Source organism: Dendrobates tinctorius, unplaced genomic scaffold, assembly GCF_039654945.1.
Source record: "Dendrobates tinctorius isolate UK_male_01 unplaced genomic scaffold, ASM3965494v1 ptg000147l, whole genome shotgun sequence".
Taxonomy (NCBI): Eukaryota; Metazoa; Chordata; class Amphibia; order Anura; family Dendrobatidae; genus Dendrobates; species Dendrobates tinctorius.
Genome location: NW_027361814.1, coordinates 17,157,704 through 17,183,794, shown reverse-complemented (window position 1 = coordinate 17,183,794; position 26,091 = coordinate 17,157,704). Strand labels below are relative to the sequence as shown.

Here is a 26,091-nt window from a genome sequence, read left to right as displayed (position 1 = left end):
TGGTCGATCAGTTCAGCGCACCCTAAGCATGGCCGATCAGTTCAGGCCACCCTAAGCATGACTGATCAGTTCAGTGCACCCTAGGCATGGCCGATCAGTTCAGTGCACCCTAAGCATGGCCAATCAGTTCAGGCCACCCTAAGCATGGCCCATCAGTTCAGCACACCCTAGGCATGGTCGATCAGTTCAGCGCACCCTAAGCATGGCCAATCAGTTCAGTGCACCCTAGGCATGGCCGATCAGTTCAGTGCACCCTAGGCATGGCCGATCAGTTCAGTGCACCCTAGGCATGGCCGATCAGTTCAGTGCACCCTAAGCATGGCCCATCAGTTCAGTGCACCCTAAGTATGGCCTATCAGTTCAGTGCACCCTAAGCATGGCCGATCAATTCAGTGCACTTTCCCCTCTATTGTTTTCCTACTATCCCTGCCCTCCTCTTTCTTGATTGACAGCTTTGACTGCTCTACCCAACTACGCCAATCTTGCACCGAGCGACTGTGCTTGGTTTGAACAGTCATTTTGTGCTGACAGTCTCTCTATAAGATACTGCAAAGAATATTGTAGTCACCTGTCTCGTAATAGTCATACGCCTTCACGGAGCACGGCTTCAGATCCTTCACTACTATTAGTTGTTCAGATGAGAACACGAACTCCTCTGTTGTTTTGCTCAACTGAAAAAAAAAAAAACACAAAAGTAAAAAATCTTTATCTTTAAATAGTTAAGAAATGAGGTCAAAATATAAAAAAAATAAAAGGTAACTTCTTACCTCCTCAATATAGAGAATTACTAGTTTGTCTTTTGTTTCCGTTTTTTTCACCAACTTGTTTTTCTCCAACTGATGATGAAAGGATGCACATGAGGATGGAGACAGAGTGAATCAGAAGAACTACACTACATTTCTAATTGGAGTTTTTTTGCTAATAATATTATTACACCTACTACATATTGGGATAGGATCTTGGAGATGGGAATACTTTTTTCATCGTACTAACCTGAGAGTCATATTGTACTGTACAACAAATATCATAAAAATAAAACCCAAAAAACAATGCTGGAGATTGCTTTTCTTGGCCGATTCACTGCATTTGGATTTTTTTTGCCATTTTTCAGTACATTATATGGTAAATTGAATGGTGCCATTCAAAACTATAACTGGTCCTGCAAAACACGAGCCCTCGTACAGCTAAATGGATGGAAAAATAAAATAGTTATGGCTCTTCTTGGAAGAAGAGGAGGGAAAAGCTAAGGAGCGAAAACAACAAAAATTTTGGAAGAGATTAATATCTAGTCCCTTCCTAACATTTGCAGCAGATGTGTGGGAGTTCGGGACTTGAAGGACCCCTATCAATCAATCAAAAAATTGCCTGCAGGGCGTAGAAGCAGTGAGCTCTTGTACGAGTGAATTTCTTAGTTCTGGAAAATAAGCTCCTGAATTAAAAAAACAAACATATCACGCATGTGTGTATGTGTCCCATAATTTCCATGATAATTATTATTATACTTGGTCAATAATTGCTGTTATTATGTTCTGGCAGCAGCTACGTCAAATCTGCTTTCAACTCATAACATTGTGTTATTTGCGGCCCAGTAAGTGACACATCGCTGGAATCAGGGAGCAAAATAGTGTTTCTCCTTGTAAATGCATACAACACAGACACTCTGATGCAAAATCTCTCTTTCACAGCAAGGTCCTTTTGTTTAAAAAAAAAAAAAGAATATCCCCCCTTCTCTGTGAAAATAAAACTCAGCATCTGGTCTTCATTAAAATGAAACGTTGCTTAGGAGTCAAGTGACTGCGTAATGTCAGGAACAGGTCATTAATGTGCCACAATGTTCCTCTGTCTGCCCCCTGTACTAATAGTAGACCTCATGGTCACGGATGATGACTACACAAGTGTATTACCACCAGTGCTCCAGGAATCTAGGGGGTGGTGCGCTTTGGAAAATCATTTTTGTTAGAAGTTACTCCTGGGATCAGCTTCATTTTAAAAGGAAATCTGTCTGCAATTGCAGCCATCACCGACATTCTGGACCTTGTAAGGAAAAAGAAACCTTATAGCTAATCCACATTCTGGTAAATGGATTGATGGTTGCAAGAGGTTTCAGAATAATAATATGCGCACATAGAATTTTTTTTTCAAGGAGTTTTTGGAGCAGAAACTGATTGTAAACTGAGCGTAAACTCTCTAAATTCTCCTCCAAATCTCAAAACTCCTGAAAAACTTTGAGGTTTTGCGCCAAGTTTCTGCTCTGAAACTCAGAAAAAAGTCTATTTGTGCACATAGCTTAAGAATATTTTCTCTATTAACACCAGTAGGGTATTTTGGAATTGAATTTCTATACCAAACAACACCTATATGGACAGGCCTGGACTGGCCCACAGGAGAACAGGAGAATCCTCCGGTGGGCCACCACCCTCTTATGTGAGCAGTACTTGGCACAATATACCTGAATCACTACGTACAGACAAGGCGCCAGCTTATTCATTTAACAATCTACTCAGTTCATTGTTGAATACATTTGTGACTGAGGATAAAGTCACATCTGCATGTAGCTGTAAAGTGGGGTCCTGGAGTTGAGTTGGTTACTGGTGGGCCCTTGGCACCCCAGTCCGACACTATAGTCGAGGTTTATGCAGCATTAGGAAAATCTACGGCTGCTTTCACACAACCATAGCTGTTCATAGGTTTTATGCAATTGTAAGAAGGACCGGACCGGGGGTACCTGCCTTGCGCCGGGTCCGGAACTGTCGGGGCTGTCTCCTCTGTTCTCCCGGGTAAAGCTTAGAGACCCGGACCGACCTTTGCACTGTAGAGCAGGGGGCGTGGCTAAGAGCCGGAAGCCACAGCATGCCCGTAAGCAGAAAGACTTGGCGGGAACAAGCAGCACGCAGCAGGGAGAGGTGAGTGCTCTGTATCTGGAGCACCTGAATAGCGCAAGTCCGCTCTCGTGCTTCCCTGCGACAAATCACAGAGACTGTGACCCATATCGTGCCTTGTGCGCGCTGGCTCCTGCAACGCGAGGTACCAGACACTTCGGGCCTGTGAGTAACCGGGTGTCCCACTGTGAACTGTGCTCTTATTCCCCGGTGTACATCTGTCGAGCCACGTTAGGCCATGTGCACACGCTGCGGTTTTGCTGTGGTTTTGGCCCTGCAGAACTGCAGCATTTCCGCAGACATGGTACTTTACCATGTTAGCCTATGGGTTTTCAAAACCGCACGCTGCGGTTTTTTACCTGCGGAAAAGCTGCGTTTTTTTTTCCGCAGCATGTCAATTGTTTCTGCGGATTCTGCTGCGGTTTCACACCTTTAACATAGTAGAGGTGTGAAACCGCAGGGCAAAACCACAGGCCAAACCGCAGCAAAACCGCAGGTCACTTTACCTGCGGTTTTACCTGCGGTTCCGCAGGAAAAAACCCGCAGGTGAATCTGCAGTGTGTGCACATACCCTCAGGCTCCGATAGTGTTGTGGACTGCACTGCACCCCACTCAGCAAACTCTGGACCAAGGAACCCGCTGAAGACATCGAGTATAAATGCTGCTGTCGGAATTCGGCTCAACTATGCCATCAGGACGACACCAGATCTACCACGCGCTAATCGTGTTGGAGCCACTGTTCACACTGTGGACTCTTCCGTCAGGAAGCCGTCGGACTGATAAGTTAACCCTTGAGAACTGTTGCTGTTTTTATTATACTCTTTACCTCATCTGTATACCAACTGTTATACCCCTGTTTATCATGTCTCCTCCCTACGTGGAGTAAACCCCTGTTCAAGTAAAAATTATGTTAACTCTTGCTATGCCTCCTGTCCATTACTGCATCCCGCAACCTGCAGAGACAGACTGCCGTGTTACTCATGCAAGGATCTCATCATAACCCTCGGACTGGCCATCGGCTCTCCTGACCTGAGCGTGAAAGCTCCATAGAAATACGCTCAGGTCAGGAGAGCCAACGGCCAGTCCAAGGATTTAGATACGATCCTCGCACCAGTAATAGGGCTGTCTGACTGCGTCCTTAGTGTAAGGTCAGCCAAGCCTCACAAATTTGTCGAGATAACCCAATCATCTAATGTGAAATGAAAAAAGAAGAAATATGCAGCACTCACCAATATAGCTGAAAAACTGCATCTTTATTTCACATGAATTCCACCAATAGATATGTGGACATGCAGGACGTTAGAGGAATGCTAGCGGAGGGAGGTGCCGGACAATGGCCGTTTCGCGATTACTCGCTTCTACGGATCGAGTAATCGCGAAACGGCCGTTGTCCGGCACCTATTCCTCTAACGTCCTGCATGTCCACATAGCTATTGATGGAATTCATGTGAAATAAAGACGCACAGTTTTTCAGCTATATCGGTGAGTGCTGCATATTTCTTCTTTTTTCATTTCACATTGAAATATTCATGTTTTTTCATGCAAGCACCGCCGTTTTTTGACTGAAATATATACCGCAATACTTCAGATAAATAGCTCCGTCTGTTAACGTGGTGATTTGTGTGCCCTAGTTTGCCGTTCATCTGTTTGCTCTTTGCTGGGATCACCCAATCATCTAAAGTTTATTTGATGTTCATCTAACGTACATTTAGCAGGGAAGACAAGGATCGGGTATGGATCAGCTTTTTGCTGTTTTTGAGCATTTCTGGTGTGTTAATCTTCTTATGGCAAAAAAAAAAAAAAATCATGGCTGTTGTAAGAAAGGAAGGGAAAAAATTGAAAATTGACCCGGTCACCAAGTCTACAGGCCAAATTTGTGCTAACAGTCGCTCTCACTAGACCTGTTAACCAGGCGCTCATATGCTTATCCTGCACTTCATCCGGCACAATTTCCACAAGTTCCCAGTAAATCAAATATTTCATATAATACAGTGTCATACAACAGCTGACGGTTTAGCTGCTTTATATGTTATGTCCCCTCGGGTGCTGGGAACTTTGGCTTGTGATGCGAGAAAAGCTCATTACACTAAACCCCAAGATGACACTCTTGCTGCTCGAAGGCACGGTGAGAGGGTTGAGAATTTGGGGATGTGTTTAGTATAGAGCAGGGATTCACTACTCACTAATTATTTCCATCCCCTGATCTACTGAATTTTTCATCTACAGGGTTAAATAAGCTTCCAATTCACTGAATTTTTCATTTATAGGGTTAAATAAGCCTCCAATTTTCTCCACACATTGCTGAAGATCCACTACAGTGCCTTGATTGTTAGAGGTCCCAGCTATATAGTTTGATGAACCATTCCTGGATCCCTGGATTATCCAATGGAAGGAACCCAATGTTTCATCAGAATAACCCCAATTTACGGCATATGAACATCACGAGTGTCCTGAAAGCCATCCTCCTCTATTAGCCAGAAATTAGAGATACCAGACCGAGTGGCTTCCACCTATTTAAATAGAGGCCTTGTAATACCGTATTTCTCCACTAGTGACCGCCTGCAGACTCATGGCACTCAGCTGATGATTGGGAGGTCTTCTGTAAAAGATCCTTATTTGTTGGCCAAAATGGTGGTCTCTCACGCTGGAGGACTTGTCCCAAATTATAGACAACTTATTGAATTTATTGTACAGTACGCTATTGACCGCACTCCGGAATCCTTATGTGCGGAAGCTGCACAGCGCTTTCCTTCACAAACGCAGATGACTGTGCTTCAGCCTTTAGCTTTTTCCAACAGAAGTCGTCACTATTTCAGTTACATTCATATTTATGAGCTACATTGGGGGGGAAATAAGTAATAGATCCAATGCTGATTGTGTAAGTATGCCCACTAACAAAGACATGAACAGTCTAAAATTTTAAGGGTAGGTTAATTTTAATATTGAGAGATAAAATATCAAAAGAAAATCCAGAAATTCACACTGTATAAATTATATACATTTATTTGCATCTTGCAGTGAGAAATAAGTATTTGATCCCTTTGGCAACAAGACTTAATACTTCGTGGCAAAACCCTTGTTGGCAAGCACAGCAGTCAGACGTTTTTTGTAGTTGATGAGGTTTGCGCACATGTCAGGAGGAATTTTGGTCCACTCCTCTTTGCAGATCATCTCTAAATCATTAAGATTTTGAGGCTGTCGCTTGGCAACTCGGAGCTTCAACTCCCTCCATAAGTTTTCTATGGGATTAAGGTCTGGAGACTGGCTAGGCCACTCCATGACCATAATGTGCTTCTTATTGAGCCTTGGCTGTATGTTTTGGGTCATTGTCTTGCTGGAAAACCCAGCCACGACCCATTTTCAATGTCCTGGCGAAGGGAAGGAGGTTGTCACTCAGTATTTTACGGTACATGACTCCATCCACTCTTCCATTAATGCTTTGAAGTAGTCCTGTGCTCTTAGCAGAGAAACACCACCAAAACATAATGTTTCCACCTCCATGCTTGACAGTGGGGATGGTTTCCTTTGGGTCATAGGCAGCATTTCTCTTTCTCCCAACACGGCGAGTTGAGTTAATGCCAAAGACCTCAATTTTTTTCTCATCTGACCACAGAACCTTCTCCCAGTCACTCATAGAGTCATACATATGTTCTTTGGCAAACTTCAGACTGGCCTGCACATGTGCCTTCTTGAGCAGGGGGGGACCTTGTGGGCACTGCAGGATTTTAAACCTTTATGGTGTAATGTGTTAGCAATGGTTTTCTGCCTTGAGATCATTAACAGGTTCCCCCTGGGATGGCTTGTACATTATTTTGATCAAAATTATGTTTACTAAATACCCTTATTATTACCTTTATGCATTACTTGCAGTTTATTTTTTAATTTTTTATTTTAGGATATTTGTTTTTTTGTTTTTGGTTTTCTCTGTGTAAAGGTCATGTGTTTATATGCACTTACATTGTGCATACACATTAACTTACTTTCTCAGTTCAGACTCCAGCTTTTTTATTCAGGCTCCCCTGTGTAGTTTTAGGCTGATCTCTCACCTTCCTCATGATCAAGGATACCCCACAAGATGAAATTTTGCATGGTGCCCCAGATCGATGTCGATTAACAGTCATTTTGTATTTCTTCCATTTTCTTAGTATTGCACCTTCTCACCCTGCGTCTAACCTAACGTATGGTTTTGTAGCCCATTCCAGCTTTGTGCAGGTCTATGATCTTGTCCCTGACATCCTTAGAAAGCTTTTTGATCTTGCCCATGTTGTAGAGGTTAGAGTCTGACTGATTAGTTGAGTCTGCGGACAGGAGTCTTTTATAAAGGTGACTATGTAAGACAGCTGTCTTTAGTGGAGGTAATGAGTTGATTAGGAGCATCTAACTGGTCTGTAGGGGCCAGAACTCTTAATGGTTGGTAGGGGATCAAATACTTATTTCTCACTGCAAAATGCAAATAAATTTATATAATTTATACAATGTGATTTTCTGGATTTTATTTTTGATATTCTGTCTCTCAAGATTAAAATTAACCTACCCTTAAAATTATAGACTGTTCATGTTTTTGTCAGTGGGAAAACTTGCAAAATCAGTAGATATGACAATACACCGAAACTGATTTTTTTTGTCTGTCCAGGAAACTGAAATGCTATCCTCTGTCTGTCAATATTGCTTCACTCACCATTTTCAAAGAATCTACATTTGCTCCGAAACCAGAAGGTAGCTCGATCTCTATGAGGACCATGTTTGTTTTGCTCCGTTGTCCCATGTACCTGAACCAATATAAATTACAAGTTACCTTTTATATAAATTAGATTTATACCAGTTTTTTTTTTATTAACATGTGACTACCTGTATAAAATCCTTAAATATTGCAGTTTTCACACTAGTCACATTTCTGGTTTTCTTCAAAATCCTCTTCAGTTTTTTTTATGAGGACTCGGACAGTGTCATTTCTTTATCATTAGGAGTGGGGAATTTAAAGGGAATCTTTCACCCGGCTTTTGATCTCCCATGTTAGAGCGGCATGGTGTAGGTGCAGAGGCAATGATTCCAACGATGTGTCACTTACTGGGCTGCTTGCTGTGGTTTTGACAAAATCACTGTTTTATCTGCTGCAGATCTACAAGTTCTCTGAATGCTGAGCTTTGTATAACCCCGCCCACACCACTGATTGGCTGCTGCCAATCAGTGGTGGGGCGGAGTTGGACTACCTGGCAGCAGGTTTACTAGTCCTGTAGTGATTTTACCCTGCTGATTATACAGTGATTTTATCCAAACTACGGCAAGCAGCCCTGTAAGTGACACATCACTGAAATCAGAGTCTCTTTCTCTACTTTATGCTGTTTTCAAATTAGATGGTAAAAGATTCTCTTTAATTACAGCTTTATTTTACTCCTGGGGACACAGACAGAAACACAAGACAGGAGGGCATCTCGGCCGATTTGAGATGTGTGCACCATCTTTTCCTGATGACTGGCTATGGACACTTTTCTGTTTCCTCAGATTCATTGCTGCTTCTATAAACACATACTCCCTGCTGTTCTGTCAATAGAAAATATAAGAAGGAATTGTGTGTTTCCAAAATCTCACTTGCAACACACTTCCCTTGAGAAAGTGTGGTCTTTGACACGAGAAACGCGCGTCGGGTCCTCCCCCACCTGGCCCAGGGTCCACTCTGCCTCTGCCTTTACTTTTGGTAAGATATCGCTCCCATAGTTGGTTTAATTCTCCCACACTGACTGCAGCAAAATGTCTCTTTTTACCAGTGTTATGGGATGTCTTTACCTAGGTACATGATGCTGTAGCTTGCACTGGCTCTTTATTTTCATACTTTGCTTGCCCTGTACCGTATGCACTTATGTGCGCTTATGCACAATTTGGCAGTATGTTACCCTGTGTTTTGCTGTCTTCACCCTGCGGTGTTGTCTTGTTATGATTCTGTCCATTACCTTGCTCGTTACCCTATTTATATATTTTTATTGATTAATAAAGATGAATTTTTATTCTAGTCACCTATTTACTCCGGTTTCTCTTTCCATGCATATATTGGAGTGGGTGCGTTTTTCTTCCGCTTTAGGGGGGCACAGGCTAGCCTCACCTTTCCTCTGACATAATCAAGATGTCACTGAGGTATTTGCATATAATAATAAAAACAGAGCTACAGCATAATTGCACTCTATGGTCAATAATATAATTAAAGGGGGTGTCCAAGGGGTTTTCAACTAAGATATTGATGACTTAATGTTAGGATCATCCAGATTAAACTAGTCGGACTCCCTCACCTAAAAACTGTTTGCTGGTCCCATAACTGCAAGAAATACATAGGTCAAATTCATAATTTGCATTTTTTTTTTAAAGTATTTGTTGCTCCCCCCCCAAAAAATAAAAAATCCCCAAAATCGTGCACACAGTTCATGTTTTTTTTGCGCAAATCATCCTTTATCTTTGACCCTTTTGCACTAAAAAGTCATAAAACAGTTTAAAACCTTTTGCAAAAGGTCACAAAAACTTCTGGCGAACCTAAAATCTCTCCGCGGAAGACTGATGTACATTTGTGCTAAACAAAAAAAAAAAAAAAAAATGAAGCTGCATCTTTCAAAAAGTTGCAATTGATGAATCAGGTAAAAACATTTGGAAACCTCAAACCCTGTTCACAAAAAAAGACAAATAAATAAAGGAGTGAGTGTAAAAAAAAAACACGAAAACTAGGTGCAAATGAAAAACAAGCATAAAACATCAAAAATTAGACAAATGGAAAAAATGAATCGAGCCCATAATGTCTGAATCCAGAACACTGTAGTGGCCATTTCTGGGCTCTGTATCGCTGCTCCTATTAAAGTGTACGGAAACTGAGCTGCAGTACTGAGAATGGCCATTACCCAGTATATGGCGCTGTGGAATTCTAGCTCCATACACTGCAAGACCTTAAAACAGCTGGTCGTTAAGAGGGGGGCTCAGTTGGACACCTATAATCTAATATTGACGATCTATCCTAATAATAGGTCATCGGTATCACAATTACAGTCTCTCAGAAGGCAAAAAAATTAAGATATATGCAATCATCCCCCCCCCAAAAAAAAATTAAATAATTGCATTTTTGGCTAAAGTTAGTCCAACTCACCGTACAGAGATAGTATAGTTTAACATCCGTTTAGATCCATCCATGCTGTCTCCTAGTGTCAGGTTCACTTGGATATGAAAGAACGAATCGGCTTGATTGGGGTATATGTTGTACTTTAGTGTCACCTATTGTAAAGGAGAGAATTGGTAATTTACAGATTTACTATTGCATTCATTATATTGGATAACCCTATGTGGAATAAAGCACAGTAAGAAATCTTGAGAGCACAGTTAAACCTGTCTTTACCTTTAAGAAGGCACATCCTTCACCCTTGACCTGCAACGTGTAATCTCCAGGCAACTTTCCAAGTTGTTTCTTCTGAAGAAGGAACCGAGAGCTTTCATTGACATAGAAACTGTTTGTCGTGTTTTCTCCATCTAGGCCAAACATAACCTCCAATCCTTCAAGCTTACAGTAGGTTAACTCGGAAAACAAAGCAAGAGCCTGAAGTCCCACCACCGTATCCTGCCCAGAAGAAAAAATATAATCCATGTTGGAACAGAACAAAACACGAATGCTTATTGCCTAATTCTAGGCCAAACAGTATACCTGTGTGGTCGCGAAACCTCCGTATGGATTCTGTTGTTTTGCTATCCACGAGGCGATGCTAGAAGCCTTATTGATGTCCATCTTTGTTGGGTTGTCCTTAGAAAGATGAGCTAGAAGCACATAAGCAGCTAACTCCACCTCATTGCTATTGGGTTGAGACCACAAAGGATCTTCGGTAGGATTAGATGGGCTTGTTGGCCAGTAAGTATTGCCACCTAAGAAACATCAAAATCAGTGGCCACTTATTTTGAAGTATGATAGCTGGTATCTTCAAGAGGTCAATTAATATACGATTGGGAAGGGGGAAGTTGGTTTTAGGTCATAGTATATCTAACAAATCGCTGAAATCAGACAGTACAATGTTCAAATCATCAACCGTTAAGAGTATAAATCTAATTTTATTGGACATACCTCCCAATGACAATAGTATACAAACTCAAAATGCGCTATTCCAAATTATACACAGCAGAATCGCCTCCCAGAGCTGCGGTTCTGATATGAGCGGCCTTCAACCCTCATACATTTTTTGCTTGAGGATACTCCAAAGGCTCTCCATAGTGTTGAGGTCAGGGGAGGATGGTGGTCACTCCTTGAGTTATTCTTCTTTTATGCCAATAGCAGCCATTGACTCACAGGTATGCTTTGCAGCATGAGATGGTGCATTGTCATGCATGAAAATAATTTTGCTAAGGATGGCATAGTTAGACTTTTTGTGCCATAGAAAAAAAGTATTCAGTAACAAACTCTACTTTATACTTTTTCAAGGTTATTTTCACACTTTCGGGGACCCCAAAGGGGCTACCAGCTCTGTCCCCATGATTCCGACCCTAAACATGACTCCGCAACCTCTTTGCAGAGGTTACACCCTTGTTGGGACATAATGGCCATCCACTAACCATCCACTATTCCATCCATCTAGACCATCCAGGGTTGCACTGCACTCATCAGTAAATAACACTGCATAAAATTAGTCTTCATGTATGTCTGAGCCCACTGCAATCATTTTTGCTTGTGAGTAATGTTTTATGGGTGGGCACATAGTAGATTTATGCACAACTGCAAGCCCCTGGAACACCCTACACTTTGAGCGTCACTGGACTCCAGATACAGCAGCAGCTTCAAATACCTGTTTTCTGCTTTGTAATGATATTTTAGTAGTTGCTCTCTTATTAATTCGACTAATTTGTCTGGCAGAAACCTTGCTCATTATGCCTGTATCTGCACAAACCCATCTGTGTTCTGTATCCACCACAAATCTCTTCACAATATGATGATCACACTTAAGTTTTTGTGAAGCATCTAATGTTTTCATACCTTGTCCAAGGTATTGCAGTATTTGACACTTTTCACTAGCAGAGATATTTTTTCTTTCCCATATTGCTTTAAACCTCTAGCCTGCTTAATAATGTGGAGCATCCTTAAGTAGTTTTCATTTAATTGGACACCTGGCAAATAATTATCACAGATGTCTGGGATTGATTTCAGTGATCCAAAGACCCCGAGACACAAACCATCAATGAGGTTATTTGAAAAACCAAAAAATTATATCTTTGTGACATGTTAATCCAATTCACATAGCAATATCAAACGCGGTAAAGTAGCAGTAAAACCTACTAAATATTACAGTAATGCTGTCTAAACCCGACAATTGCAGCAGGAATGGATAGAACTTCCACCTAATGTGTGTAAGGCTCCTTTTCAAGAAAAATCAGGCATGCTAAATTCAAGTACCAATATTTTTGTCACTCGAGATACTTGACAGTGGTGTAAGGTGCTCATTAGTGATGAGCGAACGTGCTCAGATAAGGTGTTATCCGTGCATGCTCGGGTGCTAACCGAGTGACTTTGGCGTGCTCGAATAATATGTAAGTTCCAGTCCCCGAGGCTGCATGTCTGGTATTTATTCGACAGCCGCAACACAAACAGGCAATCTCTACATGTGTTGTGGCTGTCGAACCGCTGCGAGACATGGAGCCGCAGGGACTCGAACATATTTTTCGAGCACACCGAAGTCATTCAGCACCCGAGCATGCACGGATAACGCTTTATCATGTTCGCTCATCACTACACTCATACATCTTCAACAGCTGATAGCTGATTTTTATCACCTCTACCATATACGAACACTGCCAAGAGCACAAGTGTTTTCAGAGAGGAACAGTAGTAAAGCTGGCCATATACCAGCTAATTGTACTAATTGTAAAGTGGTGCGGAATATGATGGTGCTATATAAATAAAATTATTACTGTATTGGGCAGCAGGGTGGCTCAGTGGTTAGCGGGTCCTGGGTTCGAATCCCACCAAGGACAACATCTGCAAGGAGTTTGTATGTTCTCCCCGTGTTTACGTGGGTTTCCTCCGGGTACACCGGTTTCCTCCCACATTCTAAAGACATACTAATAGGGAATTTAGATTGTGAGCCCCATCGAGGACGGTGATGATAATGTGTGCAAACTGTTTACAGCGGAATATGTTAGCGCTATATAAAAATAAAGATTATTATATTATTATACATCTGATATCTGTCAGCTAAAAATGGGCGAATTTCTCGTCCATCAGCCCGGTCAGTAGTCTCTGAACGGCAGACTCATAACTCTAACTCTCTTACCTTCTGAAATCCCCGGCGCAGCGTTTGATTAGCCAGGCAGGCGCGATGGTATCATTGCAGGGTAACACAAATTACGTCGCATCAGCTCAGCTAATCGCGCTTCGGAGCCCAGAAGGTAAGAGACTCACGGATCTCCTCTGCACCGGTCACAGGGCACTGATCTGGCTTGACCGGAGTCCCAAGCATCGATCTGTCCATCTCTACTATCAACCAAACAATGTCTGCCTACTCGTCTATACACAGGAACACCTGGCTGAGCGCCCCTGTGATTTCCTGTGACTCCTCCGGTAGACCTTAGGGTACCGTTACACATATCGACGCTCCAGAAATCCCGACAACGATACGACCTGGTAAGGATTGCTGGTACGTTGCTACATGGTCACTAGTAAGCTGTCAAACAGGCAGATCTACTCAACGATGCGGCAATCTATATAACGACCTCGGCGGTCGTTGGGACCTTGTCACACAGCAGCTATTCTGACGACTCAGACCTCGATAGTGTGAGTTCTGAGTCGCCAACGAGGTCGCTCGTCGTTGTTATGGCGTCAAACACAGCGATGCATGCTGGCCAGCGGGACACCAACGATCAAAAAATGGCCTAGGACATTCGAGCACGATCAGCGATATCGCAGCGGGGGGTCGGTCGCCACAATGTGTCACACCGGCGCTGGCGAGGTCGCTGTTGTGTCACAAAATCTGTGACGTTTCAGTGATCTTGCTAATGATCCCGCTATGTGAATAGGGGCCTTTATTCTCCACCGAACAAAAGGATCAGCTGTTGAAATTCCAGTGGTAAGCTCCTTCTCTGACAATGATATATGATATCGAGGGAGAATTGGGAGGCTCCCATTCACATTAGGCCTGTTTCACACTTCAGTTTTTGTCCATCAGTCAGATCCGCCTTTTTGCAAAAAAAAACGGATCCGCCATTTTGCTTGGCGGATCCGTTTTTTTCCCCATTGAGTTGCATTACCGGCGGATTTTGACGGATGGCCATCCGTTGGATCCGTTTTATTGCGGATCCGCCAAAATTTTGACGTCCGCCGACATGCCCGAACGGAGCATGTAACGTTTTTTCGGGCGGCAGGATCCGCACTTCACACTGCGCATGCCCGAAAGACTTCACTCAGCCTGAAAATTAACCCTAAAGTATGTTCTGACGGCTGGAAAAAAAATTTCTCTCCCTCTCCCCCTCTCACGGTTCCTTTAAAATTCTTCATTCATCGGATCCGTCAAAAAAAACGGTCCGGTGGCATCCGTTCACATCAGTTTAGCAACGGATCTGCTTTCCGCCATTTTGGCGGATTTTAACTGACACAAAAAACTGAAGTGTGAAACAGGCCTTAGATGATTGGCCAATCCTGACATAATTAGTGAATTTATCAGAGTTTTTTCCAGTTTGTTTGGGGACCTTGAGTCGTCAGGCAGTGGCCCCCTGAGAAGAAAGGTATTGATTTTTGTAATTTGCCATGACCAATCCTGCTTACTTCCTAATTAGTTGTCACTTTTAGGCTGTAGAGCTTACCCACTGATTGCATGTTGAGGAGCTATCCTAACAATAGGCCATCAAGAGTCCTGGAAACATTTCTTTCAAAGTCTTTTTTAGCTTTCTTCTTCTATGGTGAATATCGGAAGAGTACCTGCATTTGCAGCGCGGTCGTGCAGTTCATTCAGGAGGGCGTCTCTTAGTTCGAAGTCTCTGGATAATGTAAAGGCATAAGCAAGGAGAGCCTTTGTATACAGGCTGTCTACTTTGGGAACACTGTCACGAAGATACTGAAGTGCACTTTCTACCATTTCATTCTGCAAGCGATAAACACAAAATCATAACATTTACCAAAAAGAATATACCAATGATCTAGTGTGTTTCACATATAATACATGGATAATAAGCTTCCTTGAGTCAGGAATTGTGCACTCTTCAACGCTGCAAGACCAAGAAGGAAAAGTCGTGGAATTATGGAAATCATTGGATTGATAGCCATGTTAGTGATCTGCAAATGTTGAAGAAATGGAGGCAACATTTTCAAAACATGTCGATTAGTGATGAGTGAACGTGCTACTATGTTCGAGTCCTTGCTGCTGCATGTCTCGCAACACATGTAGGGATTGCCAGTTTATTAGGTAATCCCTGCATGTGTTGAATAGCCATGAGACATGCAGCCGCGTGGACTCGAACATATTATTCAAGCACGTCGAAAACACTCTGTTAGCACCCAAGCATGCTCAGATAACACCTTATCCGGGCACGTTCGCTCATCACTATCGCAATTTATCCAGCCACATGCAGAAATCCCTACACTTACAAGACTTGGCTGCTATCAAGGATATAATTATTAATGGTTGTCTGAGGAATGTTCCGTTACGCTGAATGTTGTTGTGAAGACCTGGTGAATGGGTGTATGTTTTACCAAAAAGAGTTACAGTATGAAAGGTATTTTTTAAAATGCAATAGAGCATGTGAAAAAGAAGTGAAATTGAAATATATGTCAATTCTAAATTGTGTGCGGATTTTTAAATGCAGTACATCATCATCAGTAATAGTCCCCCTTGTTGTCTCGCCTGTGTCTGGAGTGTGGGTCCACCTTCAGTGATGGACGCACATGCTCAGTAGCTTCCATGCTCTGTAACTGCCCATGCTTCATGGTGATCTAATAGTGAAGAGGGCGATGTGCAATGAGAGGAGAACGACCACATGTAACAAGCAGGGACGAGAAAGGTGAAAGACACAGATACATATACTGTATGATGGATAGATAGATAGATAGATAGATAGATAGATGGATAATAGATAGAAAGATAGATGGATAGACTCACTGCTTGAGAAAGGCTCAGTGTGAGACGAAATGTCGCCATGCTATGTGGGTCTGAATAAAATCCACTTTTTTTCACCTTTAATCAGTGGAGTGCTCCTTCCTTTTGGTTTGCATCTGGATAGACAGACAGATAAATAGACAGATAGATAGATAATAGAGAAATAGATGGGATATATAGATCATAGATAGATGATAGATAGGTAGATATATAGCTAGATCTATAGATAGATGGGATAGATCTATAGATAGATAGATAGATAATAGATGATAGATTGATAGACTGATGATAGATAGATAGACTGATAGATGATAGATAGATCTAAAGATAGATAGATAGATGATAGATAGATAGATCTATAGATAGATAATAGATCTATAGATAGATAAAAAAGAAGAAAAGTGGAATTGCACCAGTCTTGCAAAATATTGGTGTCGTCCTACAAATCCACTGGCAAATGGATAATGATACAATATAGTAGAAAGAACGGTTACACTCCAAACCGCAAAAAAACCTTGAAAATATTTATTCCATGATAAAGGGACCCAACATTTCAGCTCAAGGGTGATCCGAAACCTTGTGTACCTTTGACAAGGAAAACATTTTTTTTGGAGTGCAACCTTTCTTTCTACTAGATAGATAGATAAATATATAGACAAAGAGCCTTGGTTATTGCTGTGTGTTAGGAACTATCATCTCTCAGGTCAGGAGATGAGGGGTTAGAGACGCTATCCGCAATGCTGGAAAATTCTGTCTGCCGTAAGAAGAGAAGAGACCAAAATTGCATAGGACTGAGTAAAAGAGGCTGAAAGGAGCGATCATTATACTGGAGAGAAATGCTTTTCTTGTATTGATAGGATCACAGTAATGATGGGAATTTTTTCCCCCAATTAACAGTAGACAAAGCACATGTGCAAAAATTGTGTCAGTGGCGTCACTCGAAGCTCATGGGCACCATTGCAAAACTTTGGGCACCATTAGGCACAAGGGACCAAGTGCGACTGCCATTCCTACACTTATTATTTGTTACCCCTCTGAGTGCTGTATTATGCTAAATTGATGCAGTTACTGTATAGAGCAAGGTAATATATATAAGCTCATAGAAGAGGTAATCTGAAAATGTCCTGCAGAAAGACAAGATAAGACGGTGCAGAACGAAAAGGGCTGCCAGCCTAAGGGTGCTTTCACATTGCGTTCATTCACCCGTTCAGTGGTCCCATCGGGGCTAACGTCCAAACCCCCCCAAAATTGGATTTGGGTGTATGTGCCGATGGGGCCATAGATTATAAGAGCGGACGTGTGCATATTTTTCCAGCGTGTACGCCTACTGGAAGAGAAGACCAAGACATAGTAGACTTCTCTGAGTGTCTGTCTCCAGTAGGCATACACGCTCAAAAAAAGATGCACAGCAGAGCACACATTAGCTCTGTCGGCACCATTATAGTCTATGGCCCCGACGGCGCATTCAAATCCCGTTTTGCCATAGACATAAACCCCAACGGGACCACTGACCGGGTGCCTGAATGCAAAGTGAAAGTACCCTAATATGTGACATCAGGAAACCAGAATGTAAAGGTTCATTGAGAATTGCTAAAAATCAAACCTCCAGATGCTGCCTAGTTTCCAGGAGAGCCACCGTGACATATGCAGTTAAAGAAACTTCATCATTTACTCCTCCCTGGTGAAAATAGAAAGATTTCATGTTACTTCAATTCAACATCCATCACTAATCTTCTAAATAATATCCCAAGTACAACAGTACGGGCCAAATACCCACTGGACTGACAATTGTTTCTCTCAATAAAAGGGAGAAGACACGGATTAGATATTAGAAAATTTTTTTTGACAGTGAGGGTGATAAATGAGTGGAACAGGCTGCGACAAGAGGTGGTGAGTTCTCCTTCAATGGAAGTCTTCAAACAGGCTGGACAGACATCTGTCTGAGATGATTTAGTGAATCCTGCATTGAGCAGAGGGTTGGACACGAGGACCCTGGAGGTCTCTTCCAACTCTACCATTCTATGGTTCTATGATAACTTCCAGGGTTGCCAACAGTCCAGAACAGGACAGTCTAGAAAAATAAGGCACATATTTGCCCTATCCATAAAAGATGTCTGTGCTTTTTTTTGAAGCTGAACAAACTTACTCACATTTTTTTTTAAGTATATTTATCATTTCATAGTTTACAGGCAACGCAGGTAATGCCTTCATATCGGAATTATGGACTGTAGACACGTAACACTTAAAAACATAATGATTTATTATAGTTTTCCAATGTGTCAATAGAAAATAGTGTCTGTCTGTGATTTTTTGATAAACTGTCCAGAAAAATAAAAAGTCAAGTTGGTAAAGCTGCCTCCTCCTCCCCTTAACACATGGATACACAACCGCGCATGCACGTGTTCAAAATGGGAAGAGGGGAGTGAGAAGATGTCAGCTTTCGATGCAGATTTTTTTTCCCCAGGGAAACAAAAAAGATTGAGTCAAATCTGGAAGACAAGTGTGACAACTCGTTAAATTTGAAGATGGATGGTTCCTCTGAAAAAGAGTCAAAAGATATTGGATGTAAGAGATATCCATGACAGATAAAGATCAGGAATAAATAAATAATTAGTCCACTGCGCTCCCTGTAATCTATCACGTGACCGGTGACATCACGAAGGTCCTGTTGGCTCATCTCACGCCACAGCTTCACATCGTGCACACTGCACGCCGGCGCGCTGCTGGAAGAGGGGAGCGTGGAGTGTCTGTCACCGGCCAAGACAGCACTCCTCAAGAGCCGTGGTATTAACCCACGTTTATCTGGCAAATATCATTCAGACTTGTAGTAACTACCTAACTTGGAGCAATCCAATTCATTTGTGTGTATTTTTTAGTTCACTACAAGCTAAGGGGGTTCATTATTAAGCGCAAATTTTAATTATTTATTTATATTTTATTGATCACATTGGTGGTGTGTGTTCCTAATTTGCAGCAAGTGTTCCTCTCTTTTTTCTACAGTTACTAGCACCACCTACAGTCTATACAAGATCAGGAATAGTCTTCTCCCAAAGTTCCTTTGAAGAGGTTTTGCTGCATATAACCTATAGTTCAAGGACATAAAGTTGCTGTACGGTCATCAGTCAAGTGAGGTCAAAACATTAGGGGTGAGCCATTGTTGGAAACTATTGAGAGGTCCAATGCATAAGAAAGAATTATTATCAGCAAGAAGCCCTAGGGACTGTTGTAACATGAGAAAAAATTAAGGTGCCATTATAGAGTCATGGGGGCGTTCATTAAAGTGTTTCTGTATACCCTAAATACAAAGGCGTTGTCCAGGTGTGTTACAAAATTGGACAGTCACTCTATATGAGTGCACATGAGTGAATCCTCACATCCTGTACAATGCACGCTGTCAGGATTCTCCGGTGCTAGCGGCAATACCAGCGTGCCATGTGACTGCAAGTAGGCGATATGCCTATTTCTGGCCACATTCTGGCTAGACGTGCGCAGCCTCGCTCAATGCACTTGCATTGAGTGAGAGTGAGCACGTCTAGTCAGAATGTGGCTGGGAGTATTGATATTGCATACTTGTGGTCACATGGCTCACTCCAGGCGCTGGCATCGGAGAATCCTGATAGTGTGCTCTGTGAGGATTCACAAGTCTGTAACCACATAGAGTGACTGCAGACTTTCGTGCCAAATCTGGACTACCCCTTTAAAGACGGGGGGGTGGAATGGGCATAGCTGGATGGATGCAGTTGGCTAGGGGAGGGTTTCTAGCAGGGTTCAGACAATGGATGAGATTGGTGGAGGGGAAGGGAGGAATTTTATAGAGGAGGGCTCAGGGAGGAGTTTGGGGGGAAAAATGTGCGGGAATATTGTCATTTGCATAACAAATGCAGAGAGTGAAGATGAGTAATGTTTTATTCAAGGGGTGTAAGTACGGGTTGGGTGCAGAAGGGGCAGTTGCAAGGTAAGAAACTCGTATTCGCCATACGCGGTCATGATTGTTCTGGGTGGTCTATCATTCCTGTTATTCACTACTGTTCTCCGACTGTGTGAACCACTTCTATTGTGAGGGCACAATAGTGATATCTCACCTTTAGAGAGGCCCTAAAGAGTTTTCCCCTGTTTTGAAAGCGTCCACTGGGAAGATGATTTTCTTTCAGCCATGCATTGATATCCTGGATGTATTTCTTGTCGACAAATGGGAGCCAACGAGAAGATGCATGGAAAGACTTCATGACAAAGGCTGACAGCCTGATGCAAAAAGAAATGGGGGAACATGGAGAGAGGGCAGAAGATGTAATCTATGATGATGATTTATGGCTCCTTCAGACATCTGTGATCATCGGTCCTATCTTGGATCACAATGCATGGACTGGCCGCGTGTCTCCCAACCCCGAGCATGGCTGCTGCATATATTTTTATGAGGTTGTCATGCTTGGTGTTGGGAGACGTGCAGCTAGTACACATATTATGAACTGAGAAAGGACTGATGATAAAGGGACGTCTGAAGGAGCCCTTACAGTTTTGGGTACTCACCATGTGTTACCTTCTTCATCTCTTTCTCCAAAAGTACTAAAAGATCCATCAGCTCTGCGGTAATTTAGTTCCCTTTGATAACCTGGTAGAATTTAATAAAAGTAAATGGTCATTTCATCAAACTTTGCATAATCAAATAGTGTGAGCAAATATAAATAACTTAGCAGTATGTCATTTTAAAGAGATTTGCTTTCTCCACTTATGAGACACTTCTTTTACCCTCTTTCCCACCGAACTCATCACTCACTTTGAAAAAGTGCGAAAATCCATCTTAATCAAGAGACTGCAATTTCACTGAGTGATCAGATTATAGCTGACTATTGAAATCTATACAGAAGTGATGATGAGGGAGGAGCAGAGTGAAAAGTAGAGTTTAAAAGTAGGGCAAATGTCATGGTTAGGACATGGTTAATGTCCTGTTCTCACAGGGTTAACTTTTGCCGGCCTCTCTTTGGATCTGGGAGGGGTATTTATACTCACTCCAGACTAGCATTCTCTGTCAGCTATACTGTTATTCTGGCTGTGTGTCTGACCGACCCCCCTGGTGTGCGTGTACTGCATTGCTTGTTTGATTCTCGTGTATGACCCGGCCTGTCCCCTCACTCTGAACTCCGTCTCACGTTTTAGGGACTATGGTCTTCTCTGGTTCTGACCTCCTGGCTTGGCTATTGTTACTCCGCTACCATTTGCCCCTATTGTACCGTCTATTGCCCGTTCTGGTTTTCTGATCTATTGCTATGTCCTGACTATCCATTCTGTCTAATCCTTTGGTACTGTCCTGCTATCTCGTGCATTGACCCCAGCTTGATCTGGTTTCCGCCCCCGTCTATGCCCCTTGGTAACTTGTCCCGTAGTTACCTTTCTAGGAGTTTCCCTGCAGCTCCTAGCTCTGTGGAGCTTAGGCCACGCGCCCAGCAGTCACGTGCTTCAGGTCCTGATAGGTTGAAGCACCCATTGTCACCGCTGCTGCCCTGCTCCACAGGTATCTTTGAGCACTGTTTTTTGTACTCAGGACATGCGCAATGACTCGGTGAGCGAGTGTAGTGCGGTGTTCCTGACATTATAGCTGACCGTTTCAGTTCTTTTTTTTTCTCTGAGAAAAAAAAAGTGTGTTATCCTGATGGACCCCATACAAGCTTTGGCTGATCAGGTCAAGCACCTGACCCAAATGTTCCATAAACTCAATGTGGAACAGCGCACGATGGCTCATACCCAGCAACAGTTGGTGGATACTGTGCAGTGGGCTGTCACTGCAGGGGCTCCTAGTTCTGGGGGTAGAGATGTGTCATTAGCGTCCCCGAATCTCCGGTCAAATTGCCAGACCCTTTCTCAGGGGATAAAAAGGAGTTCAGGTCTTTCAGAGAATGATGCAAGCTTTTTTTTTTCCTCGAAGGCCCCGCTCCTCCGGGGATGAGTTCCAGAGGGTGGGGGTCATTATTTCCCTACTTCGGGGGGCTCCACAGGCATGGGCTTTCTCTCTCTCTTCCTCTGCTCCTGAGCGTATGTCTGTGAATTTGTTCTTTGAGGCTCTGGGGCACATTTATGATGAGCCTGATAGAGTGCGTCTGGCAGAGGATATGGTGATGAGTGTGACACAGGGGAGGCACTCTGCTGACTGGTTCTGCTCAGAGTTTAGACGTTGGACGTCCGAAGTAACCTGGAACGACGCCGCCCTGAGAGGGTTGTTTCGCAGGGGCTTGTCTGACCGTCTGCAGGACACTCTGATACCCTGGAGGACGCCATGATGCAGGTGGTCCGTATGGACCGGAGACTCCGTGCTAGAGGAATGATGCAACAATAGTCTCCCTTGTACCCCAAATTGTATGACACTGCACCTGTATCTGAGCCCATGGAGGTTGGGTCAGTCTCGGTTAAGGAAAAAGAGAGAAGGCACCATAGAGACAACCTACTATGCTTTTACTGTGGAGCCTCTGGACATTGGAAAAGGAATTGCCCCTCCTGCCCTTCTTCAGAGAAACCATCAGAGAAACGACTGAGTCTGGGCAACAATCGAGGAGGTTGTCCAGACTCCCAGGTACATTTTTTCTCACGTATAAAAATGGTGCTCCAGGTTGAATTGGAACTTGCTGGCGGTCCTGTTATGACCACCGCCTTTGTCGACTGTGGTTCCTCCATTAATCTGATTGATGCTCAAGTTGTGACTCTTAATAAGATAGGGACAGTCAGGTTAAAAGACCCTGTTAAAATTGTGGCTGTGGATTCATCCCCTCTTACCCGGGATGGAATTTGTTTTATGTCTGAAGTTTTTTTTATGAAAGTGGGTTCCACTCATGTGGAAAATTTAAGTTGTTTCATTATGAATAATCTGCCTGCAGGATTGGTATTGGGAATGCCCTGATTGCAACGCCACAATCCTCTTATTGATTGAGTGAAGGGGGAGATTACCCGATGGGGATGTAATGATATTGGTCTGTGTTGTAACCCGGTTCCATTTGTCAATCCGATAAAATCTGTATTTGTGTCATCTGTCGGTCTGGAGGGTATTCCGGAGTACCTGAGAGCCTTTAAAGATGTGTTTTCCGAAAGCGAGGCTGATGCGCTCCCACCACATAGACCATATGATTGTGCTATCGATTTAGTACCTGGAGCAAAATTACCCAAGGCTCGTTTGTTTAATTTGTCCGGGCCTGAGCGCCAAGCTATGAAAGAGTACATTAAAGAAAGCCTTCGCAAGGGGCATATTCGGCCCTCGGTCTCACCCGTGGCAGCAGGGTTTTTATTTGTAAAGAAAAAAGATGGTGGGTTGAGACCGTGCCTCGACTTTCGAGAACTGAACAAAATTACTGTTAAGAACACGTACCCTCTCCCGTTGATTCCTGATCTATGCAATCAACTCACGGGGGCCAAATGGTTTTCTAAGCTCGATCTACAAGGGGCTTATAACCTTATAAGGATCCGGGAGGGGGAGGAATGGAAAACAGCGTTCCTGACAACTGAGGGGCTGTTTGAAAACCTGGTTATGCCCTTCGGCCTCACTAACGCTCCTCCGGTTTTTCAGAACTTTATTAATGTTGTTTTTTCTGACTTGATTGGACGTTACGTAGTCATTTACCTGGATGACATCTTGATTTACTCTGAGGACAGTCAGGCACACTTGCACCATCTGCGTACGGTTCTTATGAGACTCCGGGAGAACCATTTGTATGCTAAGCTGGAGAAGTGCTCATTTTTTATGCAAGAACTATCTTTTCTGGGTGGAATTGTATCTGAGGAGGGATTCCGCATGGATCCAAGGAAGGTTCAGGCCATTACCGATTGGGTGCAGCCTCATGACCTGAAGGGGTTGCAGAGATTTCTGGGCTTCGCTAATTATTATAGGAAGTTCATTAAAGGGTTCTCGCAGGTGGTGAAACCCTTGACGGCCCTCATTCTTAAAAGGGGCAGATGTAAAAAATTGGTCCGTGGCCGCAAAAAATTTCTTCCTGGCATTAAAGAAGTGTTTTACTACAGCCCATGTGTTGGCACAACCCGATTTGTCAAGACCTTTTATCGTCGAGGTCGACGCTTCGGAAGTGGGGGTGGGGGCAGTATTGTCACAGGGCCCCTCTACCCTGACTAACCTCAAACCCTGTGCCTTTTTCTCTGAGAAGTTCTCTTTGGCCGAGAGAAACTATGATGTCGGTAACAGGGAATTGTTAGCAGTTAAATTGGCCTTCGAAGAATGGAGGCATTTTTTAGAGGGGGCCGCTCATCCCATTACGGTCATCACTGATCATAAAAACCTGGCCTATATCGAGTCTGCTAAGAGACTGACCCCCAGGCAGGCTCAGTGGGCACTTTTTTTTTCTCGATTTCATTTTACCATCACGTTCCGACCAGGGTCTAAAAATGTAAAGGCGGATGCCTTATCCCGAAGTTTTTATTCTGTGTCCCCTCCAGAACCTCCTTCCTCCATTCTTCAACCGGGAGTGGTTGTAGCCGATATCTCCTCTGAGTTACAGAGAGAGATTCTGGAAGCACATGCTCCCAGGAATAAACCCCTAGGTAAATTGTTTGTACCCGAACAATTCCGTCCCACACTCCTTCAAGAATTTCATGATTCTGTGTTAAGTGGTATTGCAGCTACCCGGGGGGCAGTAGCTAGGGGTTTTTGGTGGCCCTCTATGGGTACTGATATAAAAAGGTTTGTGAATACTTGTGGGGTGTGCACGCGCTCTAAAAGCTCTCAGGTCCGGCCGGCCAGGGAATTGTTGCCTTTGCCAATTCCGGATAAACCATGGACACACCTGTCCATGGACTTTATCACTAATCTTCCACCTTCCAAGGGCAACTCAGTGGTATGGGTAGTGGTTGATAGATTTTCTAAGCAAGCCCACTTTGTGCCATTACCTGCATTACAATCTGCTGAAACCTTGGCCCGCTTGTTTATACAGGACATTGTTCGACTGCATGGAGTGCCTGTGAATGTGGTGTCGGATAGGGGTGTGCAATTTGTGGCCAGGTTTTGGAGAGCGTTTTGTATGAAGTTGGGGGTCATGTTGTCATTCTCCTCTGCCTATCACCCGGAATCCAATGGGCAAACTGAATGCACCAACCAGTCATTGGAGCAGATTCTGAGATGCCTGGCCTCCTCCAGACAGGAAGACTGGTGTGAGGTATTACCCATGGCAGAATTTGCATTCAACTGTCGGATTAATCAGTCTACCGGAAAGTCTCCCTTTCAGGTCAGTTATGGGTTTGTTCCGCAGTTTGGGGAATTTTCCCGTATGGATTCAGATTGTCCTGGTGCCGAGGGGATGGTACAACAATTAAAAACCCTCTGGAAGGAGGTGCAGGGGAACATCTCCAAAGCCCAGAAGAAGTTCAAACATTTTGCAGACAGGAGGAGGGGGGTGGATCCTGCGTTGACAGTGGGGGAAAAAGTCTGGTTGTCCACCCGTAACATCAAACTTAAAATACCCTCTATGAAGTTGGGCCCCAAATTTATTGGCCCATACAAGATTGTAGAGGTGATCAACCCGGTGGCATACAGATTACAGTTGCCCACCTCCTTCAAAATCTCTAACATCTTCCACAGGTCCCTATTAAAACCTGTTGGGACAGTTAGAGAAGATCCCTCATCTGTGGCTCCACCAGTGTTGGTATAGGGTCAACTGGAGTATGAGGTAGGGAGCATCGTTGATTCGCGGTGGGTGCACCAGAGACTTCAGTACCTTATCCATTGGAAGGGATATTCCGTTGAGGATCGGTCGTGGGTTCCGGCCAGTTCGGTGCACGCTGATCAACTGGTGCGGGCTTTTCATACCAGATACCCTGAGAAACCTGGGGGTCCAGTGGCCCCCCATTAAGAGGGGGGTACTGTCATGGTTAGGACATGGTTAATGTCCTGTTCTCACAGGGTTAACTTTTGCCGGCCTCTCTTTGGATCTGAGAGGGGTATTTATGCTCACTCCAGACTAGCATTCTCTGTCAGCTATACTGTTATTCTGGCTGTGTGTCTGACCGACCCCCCTGGTGTGCGTGTACTGCATTGCTTGTTTGATTCCCGTGTATGACCAGGCCTGTCCCCTCACTCTGAACTCCGTCTCACATTTTAGGTACTGTTGTCTTCTCTGGTTCTGACCTCCTGGCTT

The 26,091-nt window shown here is 43.5% G+C and overlaps 1 protein-coding gene across 1 annotated transcript in view; it reads right to left on the bottom strand.

Moving 5' to 3' along the window:
• Window positions 1-26,091, bottom strand: part of LOC141049756 (alpha-2-macroglobulin-like protein 1) — a 163,808-nt gene that overhangs the window by 11,459 nt on the left and 126,258 nt on the right. Inside the window, exons 25-34 of the mRNA XM_073546483.1 lie at window positions 20,498-20,579; window positions 20,053-20,212; window positions 17,574-17,648; window positions 14,797-14,959; window positions 10,549-10,763; window positions 10,246-10,464; window positions 10,000-10,124; window positions 7,558-7,648; window positions 768-836; window positions 569-671 (exon numbers count right to left, since the gene is read on the bottom strand). Of these exons, the coding sequence (XP_073402584.1) occupies window positions 569-671; window positions 768-836; window positions 7,558-7,648; window positions 10,000-10,124; window positions 10,246-10,464; window positions 10,549-10,763; window positions 14,797-14,959; window positions 17,574-17,648; window positions 20,053-20,212; window positions 20,498-20,579 (1,302 nt within the window). The remainder of the gene's footprint in view (window positions 1-568; window positions 672-767; window positions 837-7,557; window positions 7,649-9,999; window positions 10,125-10,245; window positions 10,465-10,548; window positions 10,764-14,796; window positions 14,960-17,573; window positions 17,649-20,052; window positions 20,213-20,497; window positions 20,580-26,091) is intronic.